At 49.6% G+C, this 25,633-nt stretch overlaps 1 protein-coding gene across 7 annotated transcripts in view; it reads left to right on the top strand.

Moving 5' to 3' along the window:
• The window catches only part of LOC100552359 (phospholipid-transporting ATPase ID), a 121,605-nt gene that overhangs the window by 52,225 nt on the left and 43,747 nt on the right, over positions 1-25,633 (top strand). For 6 of the 7 annotated variants that reach the window (XM_062966491.1, XM_062966493.1, XM_062966492.1 and 3 more), the window contains exons 5-14: positions 4-102; positions 2,756-2,817; positions 9,375-9,447; positions 9,558-9,628; positions 9,958-10,040; positions 15,347-15,505; positions 18,678-18,766; positions 20,682-20,878; positions 22,923-23,131; positions 24,817-24,860. In XM_062966491.1, the coding sequence (XP_062822561.1) occupies positions 4-102; positions 2,756-2,817; positions 9,375-9,447; positions 9,558-9,628; positions 9,958-10,040; positions 15,347-15,505; positions 18,678-18,766; positions 20,682-20,878; positions 22,923-23,131; positions 24,817-24,860 (1,086 nt within the window). Of the gene's footprint in view, positions 1-3; positions 103-2,755; positions 2,818-9,374; positions 9,448-9,557; positions 9,629-9,957; positions 10,041-14,917; positions 15,006-15,346; positions 15,506-18,677; positions 18,767-20,681; positions 20,879-22,922; positions 23,132-24,816; positions 24,861-25,633 lie in introns of those variants that run through there. The other variant, XM_062966496.1, reaches the window with a different exon arrangement.

Raw genomic sequence — 25,633 nt, 5'->3', positions numbered from 1 at the left:
CAGCTCATCCCGGCCATTTCCTCCCTCTCCTGGTTCACCACCGTGGTCCCCCTGATCCTGGTGCTGGCCGTCTCCGCGGCAAAGGACGCCATCGATGACGTGGTGAGTGCAGCCCCTGAGCAAGTCAAGAGTGCCTTCCTAGAAGGGGTCGCCCTGCGGTTGGCTGCCATGGCCGCACCATCCGGTGGGAGCCTAGGATTTGTCCCTTATTTATTTATTATTTATTTACAGTATTTATATTCCGCCCTTCTTTCTCACCCCGAAGGGGACTCAGGGCGGATCACATTGCACACATATAAGGCAAACATTCAATGCCTTGACATAGAACCGAGACAGAGACAAACGCAGGCTCCGAGCTGGCCTCGAACTCATGACCTCTCGGTCAGAGTGATTTGTTGCAGCTGGCTGCTCACCAGCCTGTGCCACAGCCCGGCCATGGCACTGGGGCTCCCGGGCAGAGAAGGCTCAGTGTGAAACTCCCAATCCCAGGATCCCACGGGATGGAGCCAGTTCCACTGGTTTCAAAGGGCAGTGATTCTCGTGTACGGAAGAAGAACCAGGTTTTGCCCAGGTGGCCGGGCTATTTCTCCCCCTTGTTTGTGTTAGGATTTGCTGTGTTAGGGGAAACGACCCCAAAACAGCAGAGCATCCAAAATTATGCAAACAGCAGGATACTTATAGCTGAGCATTCAGCTCACAGCAAGCAGAGCATGAAGTGCCATGTGGCTGGAAGGAGTTTACAGCTGAGGAGGAAACATGCAGAGTTCAATCTTTACAATTACAAAAGGTTTATTTACAAAAATAATAACTACATTTCTTAATAGTTAAAGAACTGGGTCTGAGCTACTCTAACACCCATCTCTTCTACGGTTTCAAGAGAGGGAAAAAAACACCACTCATGACGCCTCTCCTGACACACACGAGCAGAGAGAGATCTCAATGCACACAGCACACACCAACCAAGAGAGAAAAGTCTGAATCTGAACAATGCAGACGAAAAGCATCCATTCTACACAAGCAATTAGAATGAGAATAGAAACAGATAAGGAAAGGTAAAGGTTTTCCCTGACGTTAAGTCTAATTGTGTCTGACTCTGGGGGTTGGTGCTCATCTCCATTTCTAAGCTGAAGAGCTGGTGTTGTCCGTAGACACCTCCAAGGTCATGTGGCCAAAGGCATGACTGCATGAAACACCCTTACCTTCCCGCCGGAGCGGTACCTATTGATCTACTCACATTTGCATGTTTTCAAACTGCTAGGTTGGCAGAAGCTGGGGCTAACAGCGGGTGCTCACTCCACTCCCCGGATTCAAACCTGTGACCTTTCAGTCTGCAAGTTCAGCAGCTCAGCAGTTTAACCCACTGCGCCACCGGGGGTTCCTTTAGAAACAGATAGGAGAGAAGAAATAGATACATTCCAACTGTCATTCAGGAGTCAGGGGAAAAGGAAAGCCCTCAACCTATTCTGAAGCTAACTAGCTACTCCTCATTGAGGACTGGAGACTTGGGCAGTGTGGGGTAAACTCCAACAGTTATAATAATAATAATATTTTTTTTTCGTGTCAGGAGCAACCGGAGTTGTTTCTGGAGTGAGAGAATTGGCCGTCTGCAAGGACGTTGCCCAGGGGACGTTGCCCAGATGTTTTGATGTTTTTACCATCCTTGTAGGAGGCTTCTCTCATATCCCCGTATAGATCTGGAGCTGACAGAGGGAGCTCATCCACACTCTCCCCGGGTGGCATTCAAACCTGGCAGCCTTCAGGTTAGCAACCCAACCTTTAAGTCACAAGGCTTTTATCCCCTAGGCCACCGAAGGCTCCTAACAGTAATAATAATAATAATAATAATAATAATAATAATAATAATAATAATACTTTGTTTATACCCTGCTCCATCTCCCGAAGGACTTGGGGTGGCTTACACTGGGACAAGCCCAGTGGCCACATGACGTTGGAGATGTCTACGGACAACACCGGCTCTTCGGCTTAGAAATGGAGATGAGCACCAACGCCCAGAGTGTGAGTAGATCTACAGGTACCGCTCCGGCGGGAAGGTAATGGCGCTCCATGCAGTCATGCCAGTGGCCACATGACCTTGGAGGTGTCTACGGACAACACCGGCTCTTGGGCTTAGAAATGGAGATGAGCACCAACCCCCAGGGTGTGAGTAGATAAATAGGTACTGCTCCGGCGGGAAGGTAACATTGGTGCTCCATGCAGTCATGCCAGTGGCCACATGACCTTGGAGGTGTCTACAGACAACGGCGGCTCTTGGGCTTAGAAATGGAGATGAGCACCAACGCCCAGAGTGTGAGTAGATCTACAGGTACCGCTCCGGCGGGAAGGTAATGGCCCTCCATGCAGTCATGCCAGTGGCCACATGACCTTGGAGGTGTCTACGGACAACACCGGCTCTTGGGCTTAGAAATGGAGATGAGCACCAACCCCAGAGTCGGTCAGGAGTGGACTTAACGTCAGGGGAAACCTTGACCTTTCACTTACCAATCCGTTTGTACATCCTGAGACTTATTTCCTGTTGTGGAGGTTCTTCTACCATCCTCCGGGATGGAAAGGCTTGGCCGTGCCAATGTGGAACATCAGTGCGCAAGGGGATGCTGCGAAAGGAAGAAGGTGGTCACGCAGACCTTGTGGGCCGAGCCCCGTCTTCGTGGTCCAGAGGGAGGCTGGCCCGTTGATGCCCAGGGGCTCCGTCCAGCTTGATGACCCTCTCGGCCCCTCGTGTGTGTCTTTTTTCCAGAATCGGCACCAGAGCGACAGGCAGGTCAACAACCGGCCGGTCAAGGTGTTGGACAACGGCAGGTGAGCGTCCCCCGACTCTTGATTATTTCCCCCTCTCTGTGCTCTCACCTGCTCTACAGGTGTTTTGGACTCCAACTCCCACCATTCCCAACAGCCTCAGTGTCAAGGACAGAACGCCACAAGATCCAAAGTAACAGAGTTTATTAGATTACAGAACTCAAAAATGCCCGTAAAACACAAGGGCCAGGCAATTTTTGCCTTTAGGAGCAAAAAGGGGCAAAAGTAAATGTTCAAAAGATAAACCGGATTAAACCGGAGTTTAATCCGGGTAAAAACAAACTGCTTTCTTCAGCCTGGGTATAAACAAAACGAAAGCCAAGGAACAAAAGATACAAAGAATGCAACTAATTGGCAGCAGATTCCTCTCTGCTGCCAACACTGTTTTTAGAGTAACTTGCGTCGCTCCCACACACACAGCAGACAGGATTCCAACACGAACAAATCAGCCAGGGATTTTAGCAGTAGAGTAGACCAGTTCCGTTCCGTAGATCAAAGCCAGAAGCAGACGTTTGTAGTTTTTCCAAGTCCAAGAAGGGGGGAAGACAAGCCGTGGTCAGTTCAGTCCGAGTTCTCAAAGCAGGAGATGGCGTCCGTCAAGAAGACGACGGAAGGTCAAGCTAATAAGAGTAAGCACAGGTTTGCACAAACAAATGCCCACACAATCCCTCCCGCCGTCTGACCCTGGATTCCAATCAACTTACGTCTCAGCACAGGAAAGCACACAAGTCTTCAGGGAAGCGTCCCACACACACACACGAATCCCAAGCGTTTGCCCAGATTACCTTGCCCGACGCAATTTGCAATTGCTCCCAAGCCCCATTTTATGCCAGTTACAAATCCTCATCACTGTCAGCTGTCCTCCTTAACCCGGGCGTTTCCTCATCACTTTCCTCGTCAGAGCTGGAACACCTCTGACTACGCCCAACAGCATCTCCAGCTGTGGATCCCGTCCCATCCCTCCAGCTAAGCCATGGGTCTAATCCTGAAGGTCCCCATTCATCTTCTGTCCCATCATGGCCAGTGGCACCCAATTCCTCCCGTACCCGAGTCCAATCCATCTCATCCTCCTCTGAGCTAACCAGCCCCTCCTCCATTCTTTCCGTAAACCCTTCGAAAGACTCTTCGTCAGATGGTGCTGCAAATATGTCTCGCAGTCTTTTTCTCTCTCGCTCCTCGAGAGTATCTGACTCTCGAGGAGTCTTACGCCCACGTCTGTCAGAAACAGAGCCATGAGGCTCAATCATAACACTATCCCCTCTCACAAAGGCCTCCTCCCCCGATGGCGGAGAAGTGGCAGTGATACCCTCCGCTATAGCACCACGACGACTAGAGGTATCAAGTTTCAACAGCGAACGATGAAAGACTGGATGGACCTTTAAACTAGACGGTAAACGCAAACGAAACGCAACAGAAGAAATCTTTTTAACGATAGGAAAGGGACCCAAATACCGAGGCGCAAACTTTCCCCCAGCCTGTTTAATATGTTTGGAAGATAACCACACCAAATCCCCTTCTTCCAACTCCTCCCCTGCCTGCCTGTGGCGGTCAGCCTGAGTCTTCTGCGTTGCCTTAGCTTCCAGCAGTAAGCGACGGGCAACATCATGCAGTGCAGCCATTTCCGAAGAGCGGTACACAGGGTCCGAAGAGACCACATTGGTCGACGGCGCCACACCTCCCCGTGGGTGAAAACCATAAGTTAGCTCAAACGGCGTATGCTGACTAGACGTGTGCACCGCATTGTTGTAAGCAAACTCCGCCACCGGTAGCCACTTCACCCAAGCCGTGGGTTGATCTAAACAAAAACAACGCAGATACTGCTCTAAGAGCCCATTAACCCGTTCCGATTGTCCATCCGTTTGCGGATGAAAGGCTGAAGAAACGTTCAACTTAGTCCCCAAGCACTCATGGAAGTGTTTCCAAAAGCGTGACACAAATTGCGGAGCCCTATCTGAAATAATCACCTCGGGTGCTCCGTGCAAACGATAGATGTGCTTAGTAAATAGTAAGGCCAACGTAGGGGCCGCCGGAATGGTTGAACAAGGAATAAAATGAGCCAGTTTACTAAATAAATCCACCACCACCCAAATACAAGTATAACCCCCAGACTTAGGCAAATCTGAAATAAAATCCATGGAAATGATTTGCCATGGCCTCTCCGGAACAGGTAGAGACGACAACAACCCTCTAGGGCGCCCAACAGGCGTCTTACTCTGCTGGCAAACGGCGCAGCTGTCACAAAAGCGCAGAATGTCTTGCCGCATCTTTGGCCACCAGTAGCTCCTGGTGATAAGCTGTACGGTCTTGAACCTGCCAAAGTGCCCAGCCATGGGTTCGTCATGGTGGGCTCTAATCACCTCCAACCTGAGGGCCCCCACTGGTACATAAACCTGCCCCCTACGCACCAATACCCCGTCTTGATCTTGGAGATGCGGCAGTATGGTACGGTTACCTGCTGAGAGCAGCATCAGTTGCTCCTGTGTCCACACATCATCTTTCTGAGCCTCAAGGATCTGGTCATGTAACCCGAGCTCATTATCTACAACACACAGCGAGGCAGTAGGCAAGATGGTCTGACATACTACCTGCTCATTGGTCTTAAATTCGGGCTTGCGGGATAAAGCATCGGCCCGCAAGTTTGCCTTCCCCTCCACGAACTGCACCTTGAAGTTAAACCTGGAGAAAAACAAAGCCCAGCGGATTTGACGCTGGTTTAACTTCTTTGCTGTTTGCAAGTGCTCTAAGTTCTTATGATCAGACCTGACCACGATCTGGTGCCGTGCCCCTTCAAGCCAGTGCCGCCACACCTCAAACGCCACCTTAATCGCCAACAACTCCTTCTCCCATATGGTATAGTTCTGCTCGAAGGGTGTTAATTGCCGCGAGTAAAATCCACAGGGACGCAAGGTCCCTGAGGAATCCTTCTGAGACAATACAGCCCCCAACGCGTAGCTAGAAGCGTCCGCTTCTACCACGAACGGTTTGTCAACATCAGGATGGGTTAGTATGTTGTCCGATTGAAAACTAGACTTAAGTTGTAGAAACGCCTCGTGAGCTTCCCGCCCCCACACAAATGGCTGTTTCTTGCGCAGAAGCTGCGTCAAAGGTACCGTGAGCTTTGCAAAATTCGGAATAAACTCCCGGTAGTAATTAGCGAAACCTAAGAACCTTTGTACATCCTTCTTAGTCCTCAGCTCCTGCCATGAGTTGACGGCGTCAACCTTATGTGGGTCCATTTTAAGTTCCCTACCTGACACTACATGACCTAGGAACTCCACTTCAGGCACATGAAAGACGCACTTGGAAGCCTTGGCGAAAAGCCCATTAGCCCGCAGTCGGTGCAGAACCTGCTTGACATGTTGACGATGTTCTTTCTCGTCCTTAGAAAAAATCAAGATATCATCCAAATAAATCACTAAAAATTGGTCAATTAGGTCCCTGAACACATCGTTCATGAACCTCTGGAAGACCGCAGGAGCATTACAAAGCCCAAAAGGCATGACTCGGAACTCGTGGCATCCGAAACACGTGTTAAATGCCGTCTTCCATTCATCCCCTTCCCGTATACGGATTAAGTTATAGGCCCCCCGCAGGTCAAGCTTGGTAAAGACCTTAGCCCCTTGCACCCTTGATAACAGTTCCGAGATTAAAGGGAGCGGGTACCTATCCCGAATGGTGTATTTGTTTAGGATCCGATAGTCGCAGACCAGCCTAAGTTCCCCAGTCTTTTTGGCTACAAAGAATACTGGTGCCGCAGTTGGAGAACTAGAGGGGCGAATAAACCCCTTGGCTAAATTTTCATCTAGAAACTCCCGCAAAGCTTGCCTTTCCGGTACAGTCAAGGCATACAGCCTCCCTGCTGGCAGTTTCGCACCTTCTGCCAACTTGATGGCACAATCATATGGCCTGTGCGGTGGTAATTTGTCCGCTTCTCTTTTACAAAATACATCAGAGAACTCCCCATACTCAGCAGGCACTCCCTCCATATCAGAATGAGTAACATTTAAAGTGCAACAATCCTGCCTCTTTAAGATCACTTTACGTGTTGCCCAATCTACTTGTGGGTTTACTACAGCTAGCCAATCCATCCCCAGGATCACATCATATCTAGGCAAGCTCGTAATATCCCACACAAACGTTCCCGTTACTCCCTGCACCTCCCACGTTACTGCTGAGGTTTCCTGGTTAACCACCCCAGTCTCCAGCAGTCTCCCATCTGCTCCTTCCACCCACACGTCGCATGCCTTGCGCACTCTAGGAATGCCATGCTTCTTAGCAAACTCCATATCTATATAGGAGACCGTGGCTCCTGAGTCCAGCAGTGCCAAAGTAGAAACAAGTTCCTTTCCCCCAACAGATAATGTAATGGGTACGAAAACATGCTTCCTCCCCTCAGTTGACTGCTTGAGGAGCCCTAGTGCGTTGGACTCACGTCGCACTAGGGCTGGCCTTTTCCCGAAAGCTGGGAAGGTTTCACATTACAATTTTTGGCAAAATGCCCAGCATTCCCACAGTACAAACACAAGCCCAGCTGCCTCCTACGGCTCTTTTCCTCTGTAGACAGCTTTTTAAAGACCCCAAGCTCCATGGGCTCTTCCCCCATCACCACAGGTGCCCTGGTTACATGCATGGGTGGCGCACACATTGCTTTTGAATGTTTACGAGCCTCGAACCTTGCGTCTAAACGCAGCACCTTAGCTACTAAGGCGTCCCAGCTTTCAGCCGGCTCCAAGCGTGCTAATTCATCCTGGAGCATATCACTTAACCCGGCAGTAAATAAAAGCATGAATGCATTTTCCCCCCAATCCAGCTGGTGGCGATACAGGTTAAACTTATTTAAGTAATCCAAAACAGTCCCCTTTCCCTGTTTCAACCGATACAGAGCCCACCCAGCGTTCTCCGTGCGGAGAGGATCCCCAAAAGTATCAGTTAGCAACTTTTTGAAATTATTCAAATTGTCCTTGACTGGGTCATTTCCCAAAATTAAATTAGTGGCCCATTGTCCTGCGGGACCGGTCAACAAACTCAAAATAAAGGCCACCTTGCTAGTGTCTGTAGGAAAAGCATGAGCACTGAGCTGAGAAAAATAAAGCTCCACTTGTGCCAAAAAGGTTGGCAACTTGCACCTGGTTCCGTCAAAGCGTTCAGGAGCCAAAACATGTCCTTTCACGGCATGAGCTGTTTGGCTAACGGTAAAAGCCGTTTGCAATTGGTCTAATTTGACCCTTAACTCATCCATCGTCTTCCTGACGGGTTTATTGCTGCAATAAACCTTTTATGGGCGTCGGGCAATCTGTCAAGGACAGAACGCCACAAGATCCAAAGTAACAGAGTTTATTAGATTACAGAACTCAAAAATGCCCGTAAAACACAAGGGCCAGGCAATTTTTGCCTTTAGGAGCAAAAAGGGGCAAAAGTAAATGTTCAAAAGATAAACCGGATTAAACCGGAGTTTAATCCGGGTAAAAACAAACTGCTTTCTTCAGCCTGGGTATAAACAAAACGAAAGCCAAGGAACAAAAGATACAAAGAATGCAACTAATTGGCAGCAGATTCCTCTCTGCTGCCAACACTGTTTTTAGAGTAACTTGCGTCGCTCCCACACACACAGCAGACAGGATTCCAACACGAACAAATCAGCCAGGGATTTTAGCAGTAGAGTAGACCAGTTCCGTTCCGTAGATCAAAGCCAGAAGCAGACGTTTGTAGTTTTTCCAAGTCCAAGAAGGGGGGAAGACAAGCCGTGGTCAGTTCAGTCCGAGTTCTCAAAGCAGGAGATGGCGTCCGTCAAGAAGACGACGGAAGGTCAAGCTAATAAGAGTAAGCACAGGTTTGCACAAACAAATGCCCACACAATCCCTCCCGCCGTCTGACCCTGGATTCCAATCAACTTACGTCTCAGCACAGGAAAGCACACAAGTCTTCAGGGAAGCGTCCCACACACACACACGAATCCCAAGCGTTTGCCCAGATTACCTTGCCCGACGCAATTTGCAATTGCTCCCAAGCCCCATTTTATGCCAGTTACAAATCCTCATCACTGTCAGCTGTCCTCCTTAACCCGGGCGTTTCCTCATCACTTTCCTCGTCAGAGCTGGAACACCTCTGACTACGCCCAACAGCATCTCCAGCTGTGGATCCCGTCCCATCCCTCCAGCTAAGCCATGGGTCTAATCCTGAAGGTCCCCATTCATCTTCTGTCCCATCATGGCCAGTGGCACCCAATTCCTCCCGTACCCGAGTCCAATCCATCTCATCCTCCTCTGAGCTAACCAGCCCCTCCTCCATTCTTTCCGTAAACCCTTCGAAAGACTCTTCGTCAGATGGTGCTGCAAATATGTCTCGCAGTCTTTTTCTCTCTCGCTCCTCGAGAGTATCTGACTCTCGAGGAGTCTTACGCCCACGTCTGTCAGAAACAGAGCCATGAGGCTCAATCATAACACTCAGACCCCTTCCTTTCCCCCCTCCACCGCTTAAGCTCACCCACGGTGGCCTTTGACCTGCCCCTTCCCGCCCTTTGAGCCCCGAACGCAGTGCCCCCAACTCTGTGATTCTTGCAGCTTGAAAGAGGACCTCTGGCTGAACGTGGAAGTTGGGGACATCATCAAGCTGGAGAACAACAACTTTGTGACGGTGAGTGAGCGTGGAGGGCCAGCCTGTGCTTGACTTTGGTGATCCAGCCAGGGCCCCAGAGTGCGAGTGGGCCCTCACCCTTCCCGTTTCTGGATCTTCCCTCCCTCCAGGCCGACCTGCTTCTCCTGTCCAGCAGCGAGCCCCACAGCCTGACCTACATTGAGACCGTGGAGCTGGACGGGTGAGTGGCTGGAGGGGGCAAGAGGTCAAGGGCAGGGGGAAGGGGGAAGGGGAAGGGCCTCGGCTGATCTGCCTGGCCGGATTTTCCAGCCTGGGAGAGGCTTGGAGAAGGAAGGGTCTGTGGCTCCCTGAGGGCCGAGTCCACCTGGTTCGAGAAGACTCAGGGAATCCGTGGCATCCGCAAAGGGAAGGCCTTTGGCTCAGGCCGTTGGAGCTCTTTGCCCTGCAAATTCCGGCCCAAAGGCCCCCCAGGGGCGGGGAAGGGGTCAGTTGTGCTCGGACTGCAATCTCCAGAATAAATAAAAAGCGGCCGTTGACCTGTGTCTCCAGGGAGACCAACCTGAAGGTCAAGCAGGCGCTGACGGTGACGGCCGAACTGGGGGAGAACCTGCAGGCCCTGAGCAGCTTTGATGGTGAGTCCGTGGGGCTTGGGGGGCTGCAGGGGGTTCCCCAGGCACAAGGAATCCCTGAGCTCTAAAGGGCCAAACCCTTGACCTCTGTGGGCACCAGAGGGACCCAGCTGTGGGTCATCACCTCTGGCCTCGGGCAGGGTCGGCCTGTGTCCAGAAAGAGGCCAAAACGCCCTTCCTAACAGAGAGCAGGACCTTTGCTCAGGCCTCCTTATTATTGATTTATTTATGTCTTTATTACAGTACTTGTATCCCGCCCTTCTCACCCAAGAGGGGACTCAGGGCGGCTTACAACAAAAACACACATATAAAAATAATACAGAACATTCAATCAATTAAAATTAAATACAATCAACATTCATAAAAATATACAGATAAATATACAATTGGAGCATTTGCGGAGAAAGGCACCACAATAATAAAAATATTGGTTTGGATCCAGAAATTCCATCCTGATAGGGTTTCTTCTATTGATGGAACCCTGTAATCCAGACTTTTCAGAGTTGCATTTATTAGAATCATAGAATAGTAGAGTTGGAAGAGACCTCATGGGCCATCTAGTCCAACCCCTCGCTAAGAAGCAGGAAATCGCATTCAAAGCACCCCCGACAGATGGCCATCCAGCCTCTGCTTAAAAGCCTCCAAAGAAGGAGCCTCCACCACAGTCCGGGGCAGAGAGTTCCACTGATGAACAGCCCATCTCACAGTGAGGAAGTTCTTCCTGATGTTCAAGTGGAATCTCCTTCCTTTCCTGTAGTTTGAAGCCACTGTTCCGTGTCCTAGTCTGCAGGGCAGCAGAAAACAAGCTCCCTCCCTCCTCCCTATTATTAATACCTATCAGGCTCACTCCTTCATTTCCTTTCCCTTTTGTTAAAAGCCTCCTCCTTTTGAAGACCCTCCTGCCTTTGGGGGTCCCTTGTGGTCCCTCCCTGGGCTTCCCTGGGGGGGGGGGCAGGGCATTCCTGGCCCCGTGGACGTTGTTTCCCCGCGTCCTGGACGTCCTTCCCTGGGGACCCCTCGGCTGCCCTTCCCTGCAGCCCTTCTGCCCGTGTTTCCCAGGGGGTCCCAGGGCCGCCTTTCCCTCTGGCGCCTGGAAGCCAACAATGGAGGGGAAGTGTTGCCTTCTTCTCACAAAGGTCGGGTGTGTCTGTGTGAGAATCGCAAGGGAAGCCGCCGGGTGTGCCGGCCTTTCTCAGGAGCCGGACCCACTTTTCCCATCAAGGAAGTGGAGAGGAAGCCCGGTCTTTGTGGCGCGAGGCTCTTTAGGGAAACCGTGCCACTCCCCCTCTGTGGTGGGAACAGAACCCCCAGCACCCCTGTGGGCAGCAGAGACCCTGGCCAGGGGTGCTGGGGGCGCAGCCCACCCACGTGAGTCCCACCTCTGGCCAGTGTGCAGCCTTGTGGTTTTGTCTTTTGCAGATTTGATTATCCACAGATTGGATTAAAATGCTATTCCTGGGAATCTCTGGATCGACGATTAATTATTAGGTTGAACTATCTGCCCATCCAACTATAGGATTTTCTGCCACTACTATTTTGCACTTTATGGACTATTTTGACTGAGAAACTACCTCTCCCATTTTGATATATTCTGCACTTTGGCCCAGATCCTTGTTTTAGTCTCCTGTTTTTAATACTTTATGCTGTATGTTGATTACTATGATGGTTTTATTGATATTGATGTTTTACTGTTGGAATAATTGTTTTATCGTTTTATTGTTGCATGTTTCGGGCTTGGTCCCCATGTAAGCTGCTCTGAGTCCCCACTGGGGAGATGGGGCGGGGTATAAAAATAAAGTTATTATTATTATTATCAGTGGTTCCCAAACTTATTTGGCCTACTTCCCCCCTTTCCAGAAAAAAATATTACTCAGCACCCCCTGGAAAGGGGGGGCGTGGCTTAGAGGGGTGGGCGTGGCTCCTGCTCAAGAGGGCAGGGCCGAGCCCCTCCCCTAGTCCAAGATGCAGGGCTGGGAGGGGGAGAGAGGTGGGCGGGGCCACAAATGGGCAGCCAGGACTGGGATGGGCGGAGTTACGAGCTCTGAGGCAGGGCTGAGCTTCTATCCCTGTCCTGCGGCGCCTGCCAGGATGCAGGGGGCGGGGCTAGAGGAGGGGGCGGGGCCTCTTCCCAAGTGCCTGGCGGGGCTGAACCTCTATACCTCACCCCCGTGTTCTAATAAGAGGTATACAGAGGCTCAGCCCTGTCTCGCGCTCTTGGGAAGAGGCCCCACCCCCACCCCTAGCCCCACCCTTTAGTCCTAAAAGGCCTCTCAGGAGAAATATAGAGGCTCAGCCCTGTCTCAGGCTCTTGGAAGGAGGCCCCACCCCCACCCCTAGCCCCGCCCTTTAGTCCTAAAAGGCCTCTCAGGAGAGGTATAGAGGCTCAGCCCTGTCTCGGGCTCTTGGAAGGAGGCCCCGCCCCCTCCCCCACCCCTAGCCCCACCCCTTAGTCCCAAAAGGCCTCTCAGGAGAGGTATAGAGGCTCAGCCCTGTCTCAGGCTCTTGGGAAGAGGCCCCGCCCCCACCCCTAGCCCCGCCCTTTAGTCTTAAAAGGCCTCTCAGGAGAGGTATAGAGGCTCAGCCCTGTCTCAGGCTCTTGGGAAGAGGCCCCGCCCCCACCCCTAGCCCCGCCCTTTAGTCCTAAAAGGCCTCTCAGGAGAGGTATAGAGGCTCAGCCCTGTCTCGCGCTCTTGGGAAGAGGCCCCGCCCCTACCCCTAGCCCCACCCTTTAGTCCTAAAAGGCCTCTCAGGAGAGGTATAGAGGCTCAGCCCTGTCTCGCGCTCTTGGGAAGAGGCCCCGCCCCCACCCTAGCCCCGCCCTTTAATCCTAAAAGGCCTCTCAGGAGAGGTATAGAGGCTCAGCCCTGTCTCGCGCTCTTGGGAAGAGGCCCCGCCCCCACCCCTAGCCCCGCCCTTTAGTCTTAAAAGGCCTCTCAGGAGAGGTAGAGCCTCAGCCCTGTCTCGGGCTCTTGGAAGGAGGCCCCGCCCCCACCCCTAGCCCCGCCCTTTAATCCTAAAAGGCCTCTCAGGAGAGGTATAGAGGCTCAGCCCTGTCTTGGGAAGAAGCCACGCCCACTCATCTAGCTCCGCCCCCTGTGTGTCCTAACAGGCGCCTCAGGGGCTCAGCCCTGTCTCCAGCACTCCTCTGGCCCCGCCCCGTGTCCTAATAGGTGCCATCACCGTCCCCCTGGATTGCTGCAGCGCCCACCAGGGGGCGGTAGTGCCCACTTTGGGAATCACTGCTCTAGATCCTCTAGAGTAGAGGATCATTGAAAGGTGTTCTCTCAGGCCAAAGAACAAAAATATATATGTACTAGCTGTGCCCGGCCACGCGTTGCTGTGGTGAAGTATAGTGGTATGGGAAATAAAGTCTTGAGGAATTGGTGGTAGTTAAGGAAAAGGGTAAAGGTTTTCCCTTGACATTAAATCCATTATAAATGGGTTATATAGCTGTGTGGAAGGGCCTTGAGTCTACATTGCCATATAATCCAGTTAAAATCAGATAATCTGTATTTTATAGGCAGTGTGGAAGAGGCCTAAGTGAGGCCTAACTCTGCCTGGCTGAGTGGGTTGCTAGGAGACCAAGAGGGCGGAGCTTAGCCTTCTAACTGGCAGCCTGTCCCCTGGGCTGAGTATATTGCTAGGAGACCAAGTGGGCGGAGCTTAGCCTTGTAACTGGCAGCAATTGGATAAAAACAATTATTCCTCTCCCTCTAATTAGGACTTTATTTTTCTTTTCTTTTTGTTGTATGAATGTAGAGGTATGGATGAGGGGTTGTGCTGCCAAGTTTAGTGTTTCTGGGATGTGTAGTTTTGTTGTTTTGTCCTAGGCCGAAATTTCATGACCCTTTTATGTATAGAGATATATAGATGCAGTTAGTGTGTTTGCAGTTTTCCACTTTAGCCTGGAGGGATGACTGTTACCGAAGCTGCTCTTTTGAAAGAAAGCTCTCTCCCCGTTCCGAATCCCCGGGTTTCCTTGGCCCGAGGGGGCCCCGTTTGCCTCCCCGCTTCTTTCCAGGGAAGCAGGGCTCCGTGGGGCTCCTCTTTGACCCGAGCTGGCTTTCCCTTCCATGCGAATAATACCAGGTAGTCCTCTCTGATAGCACTTGGCCCAGAGATGCTTCCACAGCAGGAGGTGGGGCTGGATGGCCTTTGGGGTCCCCGCGATGCCATTTCCGCCTGCCCGCCCACCCCCTTGAGCCCTCAGAAATGGTGGTGAGGACATGGGTTTCCAACCAGGCCCAATAAGCTACTATGAGCTCTCTCACTGGGTTCGTCTACACTGCAAAAATAATGCAGCGCAACCCCACTTGGGTTGCCATGACTCAATGCTAACTTAACAAAGTATTTAGCCTTGTCTGTCGAACAGTGCTGGGCAACTCCCAAGATTGCACAGCATTGAGCCTAAGGCAGTTAAACCGGCATTAGCATGAATTAATTCTACAATGTAGACCAGGCATGGGCAAACTTGGGCCCTCCCTCCAGGTGTTTTGGACTTCAACTCCCACCATTCCTAACAGCCGGTAGGCTGTTAGGAATGGTGGGAGTTGAAGTCCAAAACACCTGGAGGGAGGGCCCAAGTTTGCCCATGCTTGATGTAGATGTGTCTAGAGAAGGACCTTGCAAAGCTACACTTCCCATTATTCCACCGTATTGAGCCATGGCGGTTAAAGTGGGGTCAAACTGCATTAATTTGACAGTGTAGCTGTATCCCCACTTTAGAAGGATCCGTGTACGTATGTGTGTTGCGTAATTGAGGAGCACTTGGCATGTCAACGGGTGTGGGACCAAGGTTTTGCGCCATGGACATGTTCTCTCTCGGTCTGCCTGTCTGTATCTCTCTTTTTTCTCTTTTTCTCCTTCCTTTCTTTTCACAGACCTTTTGCACTCTTTGCTTCTCCTCTGAGCCCTTTCCTGCCTCACTCCGCTCCACTCACGACGCCGCGGCGCTTCCTCCCCGGGCGGGTATGTCCAGGCCAGAGCCGCCCTCCTTTGCCTGATGCTAAGCAGGGGCCTCCCAGGCTGGTCCTTGGGTGGGAGACATTGCCTTGGGCTCCAAGGGCCAGCAGGGCATTCGAACCCAGGGCTTTGCTTTCTCTCTTCTTACCTGCTCACACTGAGATGCCGGGCTGTCTCCAAAGGTGCCTCTAGCGCAGGCATGGGCTGTTAGGAATTGTGGGAGTTGAAGTCCAAAACACCCGGCGTTCCCAACCCGGCCCATGCCTACCCAGCAGGACAGAATCACCAAGGAAGTGGGAGGGTCGGCCGAGGAGGGGGCCGCGTTCACCGTTTCTCTCGCTCTGCAGGTGAGGTCAGGTGCGAAGCCCCCAACCACAAGCTGGACCGGTTCTCGGGGACGCTGGTCTTCAAGCGGCAGAAGTATGCCCTGGACAACGAGAAGATTCTGCTGCGGGGCTGCACCATCCGCAACACCGACTGGTGCTTCGGCCTGGTTGTCTTTGCAGGTGGGGCCGGACCCAGGGTCAAGGCGGGGGGAGAGAGCAAGGAGCCCCGAGGGCAGTGGATTAGGGGAACCCCTGCCCCTTGGAAAGTGGTCTCCCCAAAGGGCTGGATGGACAGGACTCTGGGCGGCAGACAGGCGGACAGGTGTCCAGCGGGTCTTTTGCCTTGCCCCACTTGTCTTCTTCTTCCTTCCCCTCCCCCTTCCCTCTCCTCCTTCTCTCTCCTTCTCCTTCTCCTTCTCTGTCTCCTCCATCTCCCCCTCTTACTACTCCTTCTCCATCTCCTCCTCTTCTCTCCTCCTTCTCTACCTCATTCTCCTCCATCTCCTTCTCCTCCTTCATCTCCATAGCTCCTTCTCCTTTTCCATCTCCATCTTCTGCTTCTCCACCTCCATCTTCTTCTTCTCCTCATCCATCTCCATATCTCCTTCTCCTTTTCCATCTTCTTCTCCATCTCCATATCTCCTTCTCCTTTTCCATCTTCTGCTTATCTACCTTCATCTCCATCATCTCCTTCTCCTCTTCCATCTTCTTCTCCATCTCCATATCTCCTTTTCCTTTTCCATCTCCATCTTCTGCTTCTCCACCTCCATCTCCATCATCTCCTCCACCTCCTCCATCTTCTTCTCCATCTCCATAGCTCCTTTTCCTTTTCCATCTCCATCTTCTGCTTCTCCACCTCCATCTCCATCATCTCCTTCTCCTCCTCCATCTCCTTCTCCATGTCCATATCTCCTTTTCCTTTTCCATCTCCATCTTCTGCTTCTCCACCTCCATCTCCATCATCTCCTCCTCCTCCTCCATCTCCTTCTCCATCTCCATATCTCCTTTTCCTTTTCCATCTCCATCTCCATCTTCTGCTTCTCCACCTCCATCTCCATCATCTCCTTCTCCTCCTCCATCTTCTTCTCCATCTCCATATCTCCTTTTCCTTTTCCATCTCCATCTTCTGCTTCTCCACCTCCATCTCCATCATCTCCTCCTCCTCCTCCATCTTCTTCTCCATGTCCATATCTCCTTTTCCTTTTCCATCTCCATCTTCTGCTTATCCACCTCCATCTCCAGCATCTCCTTCTCCTCCTCCATCTTCTTCTCTATCTCCATCCCTCCTTTTCCTTTTCCATCTTCTGCTTCTCCACTTCCATCTCCATCATCTCCTTCTCCTCCTCCATCTTCTTCTCCATCTCCATATCTCCTTCTCCTTTTCCATCTCCATCTTCTGCTTCTCCACCTCCATCTCCATCATCTCCACCTCCTCCTCCTCCTCCTCCATCATCTCCTTTTCCATCTCCATCTTCTGCTTCTCCACCTCCATCTCCATCATCTCCACCACCTCCTCCTCCTCCTCCTCCATCATCTCCTTTTCCATCTCCATCTTCTGCTTCTCCACCTCCGTCTCCATCATCTCCACCACCTCCTCCATCATCTCCTTCTCCATCTCCATCTTCTCCTTCTTCTTCTTTCATCCTGAACCATTCCCAGCCAAACATTTGGTCCAACGCAGGCCTTTGCTGACTCAGAAACAAGCCCACTTAAGGCAGAACAGCTTTATTTTATAAAACCAGATACAAGCTGCCATACCATTATCTGATCTTCTGACATTACAACGCTTGTCGATAGTACATTTGAAAGCACCTTTTGCACATTATTCTCCTACGTGCAAAGGCTGTGTCAGTTACACTTTTTACAGTATTTTCTTCCATTGGTCAAGCAATTAAAACATTGTGTTGTTGAAGGCCTTTATGGCCAGAATCATTGGGTTACTGTGAGTTTTCCAGGCTTAATGGCCAATGTGTTCCAGTAGCGTTCTCTCTTGATGTTTCACCTGCATCTGTGGCTTATGGCACCTTCAGAGGTCTGTTGGCAGTGAAGCAAGTGGATCGTGTATATACCTGTGGAATAATGTCCAGGGTGAGAGGAAGAACCCTTGTCTAATTGAAACAAGTGTAAACGTTGCAATTATCAAGCTTGAATAGCATTGAGTAGCCATGAAGCATTCCACAGGTACATATACACTCCACTTGCCTCACTTCCAACAGATCTTTGAAGATGCCATTAGCTACATATGCAGGCAAAACATCTGGAGAGAATTCTGCTGGAACATGGCCATATAGCCTGGAAAACTCATAACAACCCAACTAAAACACTGTCTCTGTTGCACTCTAGCCATGAGACACTTTTTCACCCAACACCACAATAGACTCCATTTGCTCTAACTTAAGCAGTTTATTAAGAAAGGCAGGACAAAAGGGAAAAAGGGTTTCCCCAAAAAGCAGTAGAAAAGGAACTATTAAAAAGCAGTAGTCCATATACAAAAGAACAGTAGTCCAAAATAGCAAGGTCCATGAAATCAAGGAAGTCAAGAACTTGGACATAAATCCAGGAACTTTTCCCAAGGCAAAACTCTTTCAGGAACATAGGCAAAGACAAGATACTTGAATCATGAGCTGGAAAGCTGAAACAGGAATTCAGATCTATGTCAACATTGTCTTTTCTGAAGACCACAAGTAAACATCACTTAATTTAAATCAAGGCCCAACCAAGAAGCCATGAGATTATTTCTTTGACACCTGGGTCTCAAGGACTTCCACAGAGTCTCTCTGAATGCCTTATTCGCCTATCCTTCACTCCCTCCATGCAGAGGCCTAATCTGATATTGCCGGAAAAAACCCCATCTGCTGAAGGCTGATTCCCAAGAGAAACAGGCTTTTCCTCTGTTGCTAAGGAACGACCATTGGAATCCAAAACATCCTCTGTCTCTGATCTAAGGCCTGCAATTCACCCTGATCACTCGCAGGCTCCTCAGTGGGGAACCAACACCCTCCTCGTCCTCTGAGAAATCCCCACATCTTGCTGCTGACCCCCAACAGTCTCGTTCCCCATTTCCACCTTTCACATGACGTCTGCCTTCCTCTCCTTCTGGTGCAAAGTGTCCCTTTCCCATCACATCTCTCCCTTCTGCCTTGTCACAGCTCTTAGGGGCCTGAGTTGTTGGGCGAGATAGGAAATTGGCAGGGAGCAGGGGGGGGGGGGGGCACATGCCTGCCTGCCTTTCCTGCATCAGAGCATGAAGGGCTTTGATCCGTGAATTAAATCCGACACACGGCCACCACCACAACTCATGCTGCTTTCCCTGCTCCTCCTCCTCCTCCTCCTCGGCCTCTTTGATCTCCAGGGCCAGACACCAAGTTGATGCAGAACAGCGGGAAGACCACCCTCAAAAGGACGTGCATCGACCGCCTGATGAACTTCCTGGTGCTGCTGGTGAGTCCCGTGCGCCCGGCTCCCTTCCCCAAATTGGGGTGAGAACTCTCCCCTTTCCTCTCCCCCCAAGCAGAGTTCCTGAATGAAGTATTTCAGGGTGCGCTCTGTGCCTTCCTCCTGTCTTGTGGGAGAGCCTGAGCATCAGTGCAAACACCCTTGACTTCTCCAACTGCCAGTTGGCTGCAGGTCAAGGGTGGAAGGCATATGAGAAGGAAGGCATTCTGCTGCAGGAACCAGGGGTTTGGGCACATCTACACCAGGCGTGGGCAAACCTTGGCCCTCCCTCCTTCCAGATGTTTTGGACCAACTCCCACAGTTCCTAACAGTCTCAGGTCCCTTACTTTTCTCCCTCAGGCTGTTAGGAATTGTGGGAGTTGAAGTCCAAAACACCTGGAGGGCCGAGGTTTGCCCATGTCTGATCCACACACTGTAGAAGGGATGCAGTTGACACCACCTTAACTACCATGGCTCAATGTGGTGGAATCTGTTGGGGGGTTAAATAACTCTGAACCACCCTGATTTATTAGTGAGTCAGGCCTCTCACCAATCCATCCTCCATCAGACTCCTTAAGCATCCAGCTAAGCAGCACTGACAAACGACACCACAGTCGTAATTCAGCTGATCACAGCGGTTCCAAGGCTTTATTATATACAAACTATATACAACTACAAAGTCCATCGCTCATAGGACCCATGCTTCCCTAGCAAAGGCAAAGCATGTCCTCTCTCTTTGCCATTCGTGGGCAAAACCCTTCTGCTGGCAACTCCCACATTCCATAGCAGAATGACGACCGTCCTGTCCACACTTCTGAGACTGGAAGGCTTGACCTATTGGCTAGGCAGGCTATCAATCAAGCTGGCCTGCCATTAACCCGTGTGCTGCTGGAAAGCATGCCGGAACACACAGTTGCAAAAACCCAACAGCAAAATACTTGATTCAACATTTCACCCTTACACTAAAATACACCAACCGAATCATGGGAGTTTGAAGCACCATGCGCAAGACCACTGAAAACCATTAATGGTTCAAAACCTGTTTTTACTAAACAAGCCATTCTATTAGAAATGCCAACATTAAATGGCTATTTTAAAACTTGTAGTAGTGAAGATCTAGATTTTTATATATAAATATCACTTCACTCCCCTGCCCCAAGAGGTTTCCCTGGTCCATTGGAGCGACCCTTTGGCCCCGTTCTCTGCCCAGTGCTTCCCAGCTGCTTCCAGGCCTCTCGGGATTTGCTGACCACAGGGAGTCCAGCCCTGCTGCCCCTGACTGACCGGCCTTTCCTTCATTAATACATTTTAAAACATAGGTTCCTTTTATCTTGTCCTTCCCTGCCCGTCCCTATCTTATCCATGGACCTTACACAAAGTTCTGCACTAGTCACCCTCTGTATATGTAGCAACTGTTGGCTAGGTTTTAAGTAATTGTCATGCTATGTTGTTTTATATTATGTTTTTACAATGTGTTTTAAATTCTTGGATTATACAGTAATGTTAATTTATATTGTGATTGGATTGTTTTTGTGTAAGCTGCCCCGAGTCCCTTCGGGGAGATGGAGGTGTTGTTGTTGTTGTTGTTGTTGTTATAAAGTTGTTATTGTTGTTGTTGTTGTTGTTGTTGTTGTTATTATTAATGTTATTATTATTATTATTATTATTATTATTATTATTATTATTGCAATTTCCAGTGTGAGAGGGTATAGCAGAACTTTTACAGAACTTTTACAGAACTACGTTTAGACATATAGACATACAGATTCAATGTAACTACATTGGATTCACAAACAAAGGGGACTTACTTTTTTACTCAGCATACTGCTTTCATACATACTTTCATACAATTCATTCAAACCGTATATCCTATTTCTGTGACATTTCTGCTCCCTCCTTCCCTCCCTCCCTCCCTCGGCAGATCTTTGCCATCCTGGCGGCCATGTGCCTGGTGCTGGCCCTGGGCCACAGCGTCTGGGAATACTACGTGGGCTACTACTTCCAGGTCTTCCTGCCCTGGGCCGACGAGGTCCGCTCCTCCTTCTTCTCCGCCTTCCTCATCTTCTGGTCCTACATCATCATCCTCAACACCCTGGTGCCCATCTCCCTCTACGTCAGGTGAGGAGCGCCGGGGCCCTGAGGGTCCGAGGCCCAGGCAGCAGCCAAAGAAGGTGCAGTGGGAGAGAGAGAAAGAGATGGGGTAGACAGGTGGAGTGGCCCCTCTTGAGCGTGCGTGGGGTTGGGCTAGATCAGGCGTGGGCAGACTTTGGCCCTCCAGGACTTTTGGACTTCCAGCTCCCACCGGCTGTTAGGAATTGTGAGAGCTGAAGTCCAAAACACTGTGAGGGCCAAAGTTGGCCTATACATGGGCTAGATGGCCCCTGGGGTCCCTGCTGGGGCTGTGGTTCCATCTATGGCAGTGATTCCCAAAGTGGGCCCTACCGCCCCCTGGTGGGCGCTGGAGTGATCCAGGGGGGCGGTGATGGCATCAATTAGGACATGGGGGCGGGACCAGGGGAGGGGCGGGGCCTCTTCCCAAGTGCCAGAGACAGGGCTGAGCATCTGAGGCACCTGTTAGGACACAGGGGCGGAGCTAGAGGAGTAGGTGTGGCTTCTTCCCAAGAGCCCGAGACAGAGCTGAGAATCTATACCTCTCCTGAGGTGCTTGTTGGGACACAGAGGGCGGAGCTAGGGAAGGGGGCGGGGCCTCCTTCCAAGAGCCCGAGACAGGGATGAGCCTCTCCTGAGAAGCCTTTTAGGACTAAAGGGCGGGGCTAGAGGCGGGGGCGGGGCCTCTTCCCAAGAGCGGGAGACAGGGTTAAGCCTCTGTATACCTCCCCTGAGGCACTTGTTAGAACACGGGGGCGGGGTATAGAGGTTCAGCCCCATCAGGCACTTGGAAGAGGCCCCGCCCCCTCCTCTAGCCCCGCCCCCTGTGTCCAGGACAGGGATAGAAGCTCAGCCCTGCCTCAGAGCTCGTAACTCCGCCCATCCCAGTCCTGGCCGCACATTTGTGTTAAATTTGTTGTATAACATGATGTTTGGGTGCTTAATTTGTAAAATCATAACCTAATTTGATGTTTAATAGGCTTTTCCTTAATCCCTCCTTATTATTCAACATACAGTAGAGTCTCACTTACCCAACATAAACGGGCTGGTAGAATATTGGATAAGCGAATATGTTGGATAATAAGGAGAGATTAAGAAAAAGCCTATTAAACATCAAAATAGGTTATGATTTTACAAATTAAGCACCAAAACATTATGTTTAACAACAAATTTGACAGAAAAAGTAGTTCAATACACGGTAACGTTATGTAGTAATTACTCTATTTATGAATTTACCACCAAAAATATTGCAATGTATTGAAAACGTTGACTACAAAAGCATTGACTACTAAAAGGCAGACTGTGTTGGATAATACAGAATGTTGGATAAGTGAAGGTTGGATGAGTGAGACTCTACTGTACTTACTTTGAAAGTACAGTAGAGTGTCACTTATCCATCACACACTTATCCAACATTCTGGATTATCCAACGCATTTTTGTAGTCAATGTTTTCAATACATTGTGATATTTTGGTGCTAAATTCGTAAATACAGTAATTACTACGTAGCATTACTGCATATTGAACTATCTTTTCTGTCATATTTGTTGTATAACATGATGTTTTGGTGCTTAATTTGTAATTTGTATTTTGTATTATCCAACGTATTTGCTTATCCAATGTTCTGCCGGCCTGTTTATGTTGGATAAGTGAGACTCAACTGTAGTTGTTCTACTCCATAAACTTTGTTCAGCAAACGAGGTGGGATGGGTTGAGACTCTTTGATGAGATATTTGTTGAAAAACGAGGTCAAAATGTGCTGCAGGATGTCGCTCCCTCCTTCCCACAAAGACAATAGTTTCTGCAGTTTAATAAACTTTTTTCCATGTTTCTATGATAGAACCAATTTGGAAATAATGACACTTGTAACCCAGGAACAAGAATCGTGTTACATAATGGCGTAATGGCAGCTCCCCATCCTGCCTCCCTTGGCCTTTGCGACCCTTCTTTCCCTTGAGGGTCCCCCTCCTCAGAGCCCCCTCACCTTTTCCTTCCTCTTCCTCTTCCTCTTCCTCTTCCTCCTCCTCCGCTGTCCTGCTTCCTCCTGGGTCCAGCGTGGAGATCATCCGCCTGGGCAACAGCTTCTACATCGACTGGGACCGCAAGATGTACTACGAGCCCAACGACATGCCGGCCCAGGCCCGGACCACCACCCTCAACGAGGAGCTGGGGCAGATCAAGTACATCTTCTCCGACAAGACCGGGACCCTCACCCAGAACATCATGGTCTTCAACAAGTGCTGCATCCGGGGGGTCGCCTACGGTGAGCGGTCCGAGGGGCCGGGGCCGGGGTCGGGGCGGAAAGGACTGCCCTCCCTTGATGCCAGGGCTGGGCCTATTGGAAATAATAATAATAATAATAATAATCATAATCATAATCATAATAATACTTTATTTATATACCGCCCTATCTCCCGGATGGGACTCAGGGCGGTTTCCAATCAAATAGCTGCACTCAGTCTCTGGGCACGTATGCTTTTGGAAATAAATGGCAATCACAACCTTATTGAAAAGGAAAAACTGGTGTCATCTCCATTTGGCAAATGTGAATTGCTATGAACATGTGGAGGAGACCACCTTTTGAAAATCACTAGTCAAGAAGAGCATGGCCTTGTTAGAAGTCAACTCTTTCAACTAGTGATATTCATAAGCATTTGTGTCATGGCACACAGGGAACTCAGCTGTTAGACTGAAGAAGCATGTCTTTGAACTGCCAAGGACAAAGACATGCCACCACAAAAATAGATTTCGTTAGCAAATGGTTGTTTCTTTTAATGTGTTGTCGAAGGCTTTCATGGCCGGGATCACAGGGTTGTTGTATGTCTTTCGGGCTGTGTGGCCATGTTCCAGAAGTATTCTCTCCTGACGTTTCACCCACATCTATGGCAGGCATCCTTAGAGGATGCCTGCCATAGATGTGGGCGAAACGTCAGGAGAGAATACTTCTGCAACATGGCCACACAGCCCGAAAGACATACAACAACCCTGTTTCTTTTAAGTTGAAATTGCAGTTATAATTGTGTTGTCGAAGGCTTTCATGGCCGGGATTACAGGGTTGTTGTATGTTTTCCGGGCTGTAATATACCTCACAACCTCTGAGGATGCCTGCCATAGATGTGGGCAAAACGTCAGGAGAGAATACCTCCGGAACATGGCCATAGAGCCCGGAAAACACACAACAACCGCAGTTATAATTGCCCAAAAGATAAGCACTCCCTTGAAACCTCTTAGTTTATAATAGGCACTCAGAGAAAAAAAACTGAAGTCTTCTTTGAAAAATAGCATATCTTGTTTCCTCACAAACATCTTGTATTAATTCACCATACAGGCACATTCCTTATTAAAGTTCAGTTATAGTTAGGATGTAGTTCTCTGTGTGTTGAGTACACACGGTATCATTCTTAATCAATTGCCCTTAATCTTTAGGTATACTTGTACTCACTGAAGTCCATAGAACCATAGAACCCTAGAGTTGGAAGAGACCTGATGGGCCATCCAGACCAATCTCTTTCTGCCAAGAAGCAGGAAAATCACATTCAAAGCACTCCCGATAGATGGACATCCAGCCTCTGCTTAAAAGCCTCCACACTCATACTTCTCTACTGAAGTCGAAATAGCAACTTGCATCCAGCTCCACTGAGGTCTAATGCAGACATGCATCCACCTCCACGGAGGTGTAAAGCAGACTGACTACAAAATGGAGTCTTGAGTCTGAACATGCTCAGTACCATTACATTTCTATAAACCCACACCAAAAAGGTACAGTTAAACTGGCATAGAATACACATAGAATACAGGTTAGCTAACATATACATTAACAAATGCATAGTGAGAGGCATGGGAGGTTGCCGTTTCCAACAGGGCGCATGCGATGGGATGCATTCCATGCGCAAATGGATTCCACGCGCAAAGAGCGAGACATTGACTTGCGCTTCTCTTCTTCCTCAGGGGACTTTGTGAACGCCGAGGGACACCGGTTGGAGGTCTCGGAGGTGAGCCCCCCCCCCCCCCCCCGGGCAAGGGTCAGTGGAACCCGCTCAGTGGAATCGTTGATCTGTTTGCTTTGACCAAAACAACAGTGCAGAATGGAAAACATCATAGGCACTACTGTATTCTAAATAGCAGGGAATGTATCGTATGTACTGAAGTATAAGCTGACCCAAATATAAGCCGAGGCGCTCAATTTTACCACAAAAGAACTGGGAATACTTTGACTCAGGTATAAGCCGAGATACCAATAAAATTACATTACCATATATACTCGAGTATAAGCCGACCCGAATATAAGCCGAGGCGCCCAATTTTACCACAAAAAAACTGGGAAAACATTGACTCAGGTATAAGCCGAGATACCAATAAAATTACATTACCATATATACTCAAGTATAAGCCGACACGAATATAAGCCGAAGCACCTAATTTTACCACAAAAAAACTGGGAAAACATAGACTCCAGTATAAGCCGAGGGTGGTAAATTTCAGAAATAAAAACAGATACCAATAACATTACATTAATTGAGGCATCAGTAGTTTAAATGTTTTTGAATACTTACATAAAGCTCAAATTTAAGATAAGACTGTCCAACTCTGATAATAATAATAATAATAATAATAATAATAATAATAATAATAATAATAATAATAACTTTATTTATATCCCGCCACCATCTCCCTACTCAGGGCGGCTTACATGGGGCAGATTATTCTCATCTTCTTCAATGTAAATGTGCTTATGTATCCTTTTAATAATAATAGAGTAAAATAA

Source organism: Anolis carolinensis, unplaced genomic scaffold (genome assembly GCF_035594765.1).
Source record: "Anolis carolinensis isolate JA03-04 unplaced genomic scaffold, rAnoCar3.1.pri scaffold_21, whole genome shotgun sequence".
Lineage (NCBI taxonomy): Eukaryota > Metazoa > Chordata > Lepidosauria > Squamata > Dactyloidae > Anolis > Anolis carolinensis.
Note: the sequence above shows the minus strand (reverse complement) of the source record. Positions and strands in the feature narration are given on the sequence as shown.